An 8,732-nucleotide genomic window follows, 5' to 3' on the forward strand; every position below is an offset into this window, starting at 1 on the left:
TCGTGGTCCTTGCTGTGTATAAACTATCTACCATAACTTCCAACGTTATGACAATTCCATTCAAAAGCACATAATTAATTGCAAAACACTTTGAGACAGAAATTCTACCATTCACTTAAATAAACACAAGTTCTTCCTTTCTCTTCTCCACTGATAGTATAAAGCAATTTGAAGCTAAAATAGTCCCAAATGATGAAAGATAGTGAAATGCAAGGTCACTATATTCCGCATTTGTGGCATACTTAACCTTTGACCTTCAGGGCCAGTCAGACATCATGGTAGAATAGGTGACAGCAGCAAACAACCAATTACAATTGGAAATAGTCCTCTCAGGTATACAGGAAGACCACTTTTGTAGGATTTCTAAAGTGATTAATCATCCTCTGCACTTGATCAGATCATTTAAACACAATCTATGAAATGCCCCCTAGATCTCATCATCATCACTGAGATCATTACATCATTATTTAAGGATTGAATCTTATTTTACTGAATATGCTGGTTTTACCATTACTAACAAGTTTTCTATGCCAAGAGTATGGCAATAACCTGTTGAACTTATTATGTAGTTTTGCCTGAAACATAAATACAATTTCCCATGTTTAAATAGCTTTGCAAATTGTTTCACTTGTTAGAATCATAAATCTCACTCCCTTATATTGACAGTTTAACACATCCATCTCTTAATATCGACACTTCTTCACTAATATTCCAAATTTCTGGATAATTGGTATGAATTTTCTTATATCTACTGATTTATCAATCGCAAACTTACCTTTTCCTTTTCATGAGGAAGATGGGTAACTGGTAGAAGAGATGAAGGGGAAGAATTATTGTATTTTGTTGCTCCCCTACCTCCTGCATTTCCATAATTCACTCTATATAGAGGTCCATCCTTTAATATTCTCCCATTATTCACAGCACGCTTGGTAGCTAGTCTAAGCCTCTGCTGAAATGTGGAACTGCTGGTAATAGTAGCCAAATCACTTTGGCTTCTCAAATATTTCTCTATGTTCTTGAGTGACGAACCATTTGGTTCTGCCAATCCTTCGACTGCTCTCTTGAGTATCTTATTCCAGTCCACATTAACAATGTCGATGCAGTTTTTTGATGTACATCCTTGTGTAGATTTTGAAAGACTGCAAGGCTTAATGGATGCAAAGCGTCCGGGTTTCTCTGGATCCTTGTATGATGAAAGCCCTTTATTTGTAACTTTAAGTATTGTACCATCTTTCACACTAAGTTCCAACTGTTCTAAGACAGTCTTCCTGTCCAATCCATGTGAAGAGGACACTGCATGGCAAATCCTCTCTTCTGAAGGCCTTTGCTTTTGCTTTTTCACTTTCTGAATAGCTTCTAGAATCCATTCAGTATATAGTGGGTTTGCCAGCTTTACCATGGTTGACCACTCATACGTTGCTCAGTCCCAGTGATAGGCATAGAAACTACTTCTCTTCGATGAGTTTGAACAATCCTATGTCAGAAACTGAAAGGCCTTCTTGAGAAAATAAAGAATTCTCTGAAGTTAGGACTGCAGCATGCCTCAACATCAGCACTTGTAACATGTTTACTAGTCAAAACTATCCATCAAAACTGCAATGAGCCCAACCAGCCTTTGAAGACAGTAGATAAACAGGATAATCTTCACAAGCCTGAACCAACAGGTTTTCAAAAAGACTCCCCGTGGACCAGTTGAAAATGTAGGAATAGGTCCTGTAAGGCAAAAAGTAAACAATGTCAAACACACCCTCTGTAAAATACACTGCAGTCAGAAAAAACCACAAAAACAGCAACTTATTCTCTGTATAATATATAGCATATATCTGCATGTTTGTTTAGATTGTGAATTTCAAATCCCTTATGTTTACATCAGAATGTCACCATTGTAAATACACGTGGAATATTGCAAGTTCTCCTGATCTCGCTGTGACTCTTGGTACAAATATATAGGTGATATCTCATTCCCCTCCTAAAACAAAAAAAAATCAATAAAGTAGGAAAAACTCGGTTTCATCACGTCTCAGTGATATATTTTCAGGGAAGCAACTTTAGAAAATGTTGTTTTCTATCCTATCCACCATGAGGATTTATTTAACAGTGACTTTAACTCACGCCGCATTTCTTGCTTCCTTCTGCTAATGGGCATTTTTTGAAATGCAGATATAACAGTAACCAACAAATGCACGATCCACTGGTGACCACGGTTCTGCAATCATTTAAAGTCCTTAACATGCTGGCAGCAGCATCCTCTCTGTCTGAATCGGTCTCAATACCGCATCATCAGCATTCAGGGTCAAACCAGGAATTGCTGGAGAACCACTGCGTTAAAATCCAATGAGAATCCTTTTATAGGTATAAAAGGCATCTCCTCATTAACCATGATCACAGCAGCTGATAACCTTCCGCATTATTCTCTTCAGGGAGCACACAATGCAGAGGTCTCTGTTTCTCTACAAAGGTTTGGCTTCGAAACAAAACAGCTTTGGAAAAACAGATCACGCACCTTGCTTCACACTTGAGCGCAGAATCGGCTGATACCTAGCAGAGCAGACGCCATTTTGTTCCAATGTTTGAACACCGGAGTTTACATGAAAGCGACATGACACTGATTACAGCCGAATGGAGTCCCATTATACCCCAGCGCGCAACCTAACACCAGCCTGGAAGTCCCGCCTTTGCAGCTTACCCATTGGTCAGAACACCCACCATTCACGGCCAGTTCCGTCATGATTGAACAATTACTCTGTCAATCAACTCTAGGTCCCATTCCACCCGCCCATCCCCATTTCAAACAGGTTCGGTTGCCTCACAGTATTTATGTCATTTGCGCACTGGGCAAAGCCCGAGCTAAATTTTAAGTTTAACGCGCTCTCTCTCCTCGATCTATCATAACAGCTTCGATCAATTTTATTTTCCTCCACCAAAGCAGTTTTCAATTGCTGCAACTGAGTAGCTGTCAAGTTCAGCACAGCAGCGTCCGAAATTAAAACTATTTTTGAGTCCTTCATGAGTCGATAACTAAATATGACGATCCCTTTTTATTCGAAAAGTGCCCATTAAGATATATCTCGACGGTGGACGTTTCAAAGGCACCCTCCCAAGTCTGTCTTATTTACGAAAAAGAATCCGTCAAACTATAGATCGATTTTGGATGAACCATTTGGATCAGTGTCTAATGCAGTGTTGCCCTCACTGATACCAGCAACCACCCTCTATTGCTTAACGCAAAAGGGAAAAACACAACAAAGTGGGCCTTTTCACAATTTTCGCCCTCCCTTTCCGCGCAAATTAATATTTATCAGAGGAGGCTTGTCGGGTGTTCTGCTCGCGCTGCTTTTGAAAAGTCAAATAGGATTGTGAGTTGCGCGAGCGGCGAGTTTCTTCGTTCTTTTAAAAAAATAACCTCAAATAGGAAGCAACATGGCGCTTAGATTTATAGTATTTTATTTTTTAAAGCGCCCGGAAGTGGCAAGTTCTTTTTTTAGCCACCACCTCTTACTCGTGTTTATTTTGAGCCCGTATCTTTTCTCTCGTTTTGAAAAGAACTTATGAAGAAAAGGTGGAATCTTCTGGAAGGTGCTGTACTTCTCCGCGCACCACCCTCCCCGAAAAAAAATAACGTCCGAGCTTCGCTCATGAACCACAGGCGGAGGCGGCGTGAGGCAGTTTGTCGGGGCGGGTGCCACGCGCCAGAGGCCGCTAACAGCCACTCACGAGGGCGGCGCTCCCTTAGCCGCTTGATAACCGCCAACTCGTGAAGGTTAATCATCTCCGTGTGCGCCACCACCAGCTAGTGCCCACTGCCAACCCCCAACGTCAGTTCTGTTCGCTTTTTTTTGTTGCTGCAGCTTTCCACTCAGCAGCGTGCCACTTTGGACCCTGCCCTCCAGCTTTTATTTTTGTTGTTTTGATGCGTGCTTCTTAGGAACGTGCCCTTCCAGCTCTCCAGTTTAATTTTGTTCTGATGCCCACTGTTCAGGACCGTGCCCCCTTCCTGTTCAACTACCTAGTATTTGTCCTGATAGCTACTTGTTTCTTTTGATAAAGTTTATTTGCCTTTTGCTCCTGAAACAATTTTTGACAATCTCCTAGTAAAACGGGGATTGAGTCCTGGTTGCCTACTGGCTCAGATCGCAATGCTATATGCCAGCTGTCTCAATTTCTTACTAACAGATGGCACACGCACCACTGAGGCGAGGCTCTGAAAACACACAAAATAGCCCATCGTTAATTCCAAGGGCGATGTTTCCAACCTCCTTTTTGCTTTTGACTGCACTTGAGATCTACTTCATGTACACTGCATCATATTTTGAAATAATGGGTGTTTTTTTCTTGCCAGTTAATGAGATAAGAATGACCTCTAATTAAACCATTCATATTTATAGCAAAAATGTGTTTTGAAGAATTATCAGTAAATTAACCTTGATAATTTAATATGGACAATTTTAAGTACTATTTTACAAACATCAAACTGCTGCAGTGAGAACATAGCCTAGAATTCCAAATCAAAATGGAGAATAAGGTCATATGCACACGTTATCAAATATCTGAATGTCAAGGATTAAGAATACTGCTGAGGACCTAATGGCACCCAAGTGAATAAGATGATGTTAAACAAGTGTCCAATACTTTCACAAGGATAGCCCAGTTCAAAGGTTTGGATTAAATTTACCAACCAAAAGTCATCTGAAACGTAGTAAATATAATTTATTTGGCTGGTATCAGTTTCTGGCAAATATTAATCAGGTTCATGAAAATCAAAGTGTTGTTAAGTGGGGAAAACGTTTATTTGGAAGACATCAGGCTGAATTTTACCAAAAATCAGCTAATTGTGAATTCTAGACTGTTGTAGAGGGCTTCTGTATCACATTATTTCACACAATTTTCTACTGCTCACTATGTTGGATGCACCTATTGACCTATGGTTCTGTTGCTGGGACTTTATAGAGCTGGCACCTTATTATAATGCCTTGCTGTGCACCAGGTCAAACACAGCCTCAAACAGTCCATCACAATACATGTGCTGGGAGGGAAATGAAAAAGTAAGCCTTCTGAGGACACATAAGTGATACAGGTGACACGTAATTGGAAACATCCATAAATGTATTTCTACTTTATATCGCCAACTGTCTGACTGACTGCCATTGTGCTGCAGCTGCAGAAATGATGCTACACGCGTCACTAGTCAATCGTGCCATACCATATTAGAACCCTGTCTAAGGGAGTGTTACTCCTAACATGCAGTGTGGCATTGCATTTTGTCATTGTTCAATGTACGAGCATCACATATTGGAGAGCCTTCAACAGTTGAAAACATTAGTTTTCCTGGCATTCAATAAAAGTTAAGGAAAAAAACAAACAAAAATAACTGCATTTATTTCTGAGAATGAACAGGGTCTGCTTTCCTTTCGAACAACAACAAACTAACAGTCAATAAATGAGACCTGACCCACTCACAACTATTGGAAGTCTGTGTCAATTAGGTTCTGTCTCCTCAGCTGCCACTGTGTTGCTTGTATCATGCTAAAAGTGATGTTTTTCTTGCTCAATATCCTCATCTGCCTTCTCAGAAGACTGCTGCTTTCCCAAATCACTGCCCATCACATGCCTTCTTTACCAGCTGCCATCATGCAGAACTCTGGAGTGTACTGCATGGCACACCCCCAATCCGCCCAGATCAATCCAAGCATCAGAACATCATCTTCAGTAGGCTTACTATCTGCTCCACAATGCCCCTGATGGAAGAATGAGCTGCATCGTATCTATGCTTAGCCTTAGTCAGGGGGTGATTAACAGAGTCTTCAGCCATCGTTACAGAATTTATCCCTTGTCCCCCCAGTAATCATCCTGGTAAGGCACCTGTCCCTTGAAACAAAGCAGGAATATGAGAGTTTTCAAGGATACAGACATCATGACAGCTCCAAGGATACCTGCTGCAACCTTCTAAGACATAGTACTCATGATACACAAATGACTTGGCATTGATCAAATGGAAGCCGCCTTAGCATTTCTGTTGATATAGTCGGTTGTGTTATTAAATTGCACTCTCAATGCAACACATATATAGTCTATACCATCCTGCAACTTCAGGAGGCCAGCTGTGTTGATAAAGTTGACTCCTTGGGCTGCAGTACTGACCTCATCACAAGGTGAAACAATGTGTTTTGGCCCATATTGCAATGGTAACAGCTTTGGTACATTCAAGGACCGAGAACCTGCAGAGTTCCTAGTAGATCCTTGAAAGCAGCCAGTTGCTTAAAAGTTTAGCACTGTTGGTGGCTCGACAGCCACCTGGATGAATTGGCCACCCAGCCCTTCTGGTTCTGTTCCAGCAGATAACATATTTTGTAAAAGTATCCTGAAACATTCTCAATCTGCAGCAACACGTTGCCTCGTTATGTGGAGGAAATGGCATCACAAATAATAAATTCTGATCCTCCTGTACATCCTCCACATTTTGAGGAAACCTTCAGCTGTTTGTTCAGCAGCTGCTGGACTTTGCTGCTGCACCAGGGCTTGCTGAAGTATTTATCCTCCTCCGTTTCTCTGTGCTTTTGTTTTCCTTTGGCTACTACAGCAATAACGACTACCATGACATTCACATCACATACGAACGTCAGTTTACCATAGTCCCCAATACAGTGTGACACTGAGGTCTCTTACAAGGAAGACAATGGAATGCCTACACATGGACCTTTGACTATTTGTGTTAGCTATTATAAAAAATATTCACCCTTCAAAAAGTTTGGTGTTGTAAATATGGATTCTTTGCCACGGTCTTTCTGGCTTGACACATGGGTGTCATGGCGCTAATGGAGGTAGGTTGCGAACACTTGTACAAGCTGCACATATTCCTACTTTCTCCTCAATTGATCCCTGGCTACCAAAACTAGCTACTGACTATCAACTTCATTCTGACAATGCCACAATGATCTTCATGTAGTTGATTTAACACACATCTCTTTAGCTGTGGTGGAATGATGACCTATCTTCCCATTTCCAAATCTTGTTTTGCAATAATAAATTGTGCCAAGGCTTGAGAATGGTCACAAGATTTGCCATAGTAATTTAGTATGTCCAAAAATTATCATATTTGCTTTATATTTTTACGTGCTTGTGCCTCAATTATGGCTTTTACTTTTCCAGTGGCTTGTATAGTCCCTTAGCATCAATGGCATGGCCAAAATATTTGATGGAAGCTTTTTTAAAACGTCACATTTTTCTTTCCTCATTTATAGGCCATAATCTTCAAGTCTCTGCAAAGTGGTGTCTAAATTGTAGAGATTCATTTCTCCTCATCACTAAAATATCTTCCAAGTAACATTGAACTCCTTACAATCCACTTCAAGTTCGATCCATGAGAGTTTGGAATTGCATAGGTCCAGATGTGACTCTAAATTTAAATCTCTTATATTTGAATATATCCTGTGTTACAATCATCAAGTATTTCTGTAACTCAGAATCTATGTTCATCTGGAGGTAGGCTTGACTAAGGTCAGTTTTACTGAAAAGCTGAATTCCAGCTGGTCCAGCAAAAAGGTTATCAATTAAAGGCAAAAGGTACTGCTCAGCACACAGTACTGGATTAATAGTGACTTTAAAAACCTCTCTCGAAGTATACCATCTTTCTTTCTTCATCACTGGGACAATAAATGTGGCTCAAACACTCACATTTACAGATGCATCTCAACCAGTGTCTTTGATTCTGCATTGACCTTTGACCTGTTTATAATGCACTGAACTCGCCTTGATTTTTCTGATGAAGGGTCTAGGCATGAAACGTCACCTTTTGTGATCCTAAGATGCTGCTTGGCCTGCTGTGTTCATCCAGCAATTGTTATCTAGCAATCACTAATGGCTTCGTTGAAACCTGGTTCTGTAGGATTCCTACCATTTCTTCAAAAGTTTGGAACCTAGGTCCTCTGGTTGTTCTAGACGCCTCAGAAGGTTAAAAGCACATCGCCCACAATACTCAGGAATGCAGGGACAACTATACCAGCTTCAATTTTATTAGCTTGAACAAAATAATGGAATCTGTCTATGTAGGAGTTCCAACTTCAGTTTGTTCATTGTTCTGTCCCGCAGTGTCAAAGTTTCCCAACTTTTATTACATGGAAAGGGCCTGTGTAGCATAATATAACATATAGATTTTAGCATCATCTTGCATCCCATTTCAAACAATGTATTCCTGAGGCAGCCAGTTTATCGTCAAACCTATACCTCTAGCTCAAGACATTTTGCTCCTTATTCCTTCAGGGTAGAGCGCATGTGGCAAGCATCTTCTGCACTGTTCACCTCTTCCCTGAGGTAAATATTTATAGCCGACTACCTGCTTCAGTTCAGCCATGATGATTTCTTTTTTATTGAAGCAGCTACATGATCTGTAGTAAAGACAGTGATTCTTCCATGTTAACAAATCAATGGATTGATCCATTGGCTTTTGAAGCACTTTTTATCCTTGTTGCCAGTTTTCTTATTGTGTTAAGTTTCAAGAAGGAACAGGAGGCCAAAGCAGTTAGCAGCAGTAGCTTTATATGGAGGTGTTCATTCTGTAGGCAACAAGATGAGAGAGATCGGCTTGTTGCCCAAAATGGTCAATGACTTCATCATTACATAAGATTATCAGACTCTTAAAGTAACAGTTCACCATACTTACACAACTATACAACAGTTTTATCATATAATTCCTAATTATATAATTTTTATATTAATTAGGATCCTGCATCCTTCAA

The 8,732-nt window shown here is 40.3% G+C and overlaps 1 protein-coding gene across 2 annotated transcripts in view; it reads right to left on the reverse strand.

The window, feature by feature from the left end:
* Window positions 1–2,630, reverse strand: part of kat6b (K(lysine) acetyltransferase 6B) — a 213,847-nt gene extending 211,217 nt beyond the window's left edge. The window contains exons 1-2 of one of the 2 annotated variants that reach the window (XM_048563299.2): window positions 2,504–2,630; window positions 776–1,713 (exon numbers count right to left, since the gene is read on the reverse strand). In XM_048563299.2, coding sequence (XP_048419256.2) covers window positions 776–1,399 — 624 coding nt within the window. In that variant the 5' untranslated portion in view covers window positions 1,400–1,713; window positions 2,504–2,630. Of the gene's footprint in view, window positions 1–775; window positions 1,714–2,112; window positions 2,349–2,503 lie in introns of those variants that run through there. The other variant, XM_059640390.1, reaches the window with a different exon arrangement.
* Between the last annotated feature and the right edge of the window lie 6,102 nt (window positions 2,631–8,732).

Source organism: Stegostoma tigrinum, chromosome 37 (assembly GCF_030684315.1).
Source record: "Stegostoma tigrinum isolate sSteTig4 chromosome 37, sSteTig4.hap1, whole genome shotgun sequence".
Taxonomy (NCBI): domain Eukaryota; kingdom Metazoa; phylum Chordata; class Chondrichthyes; order Orectolobiformes; family Stegostomatidae; genus Stegostoma; species Stegostoma tigrinum.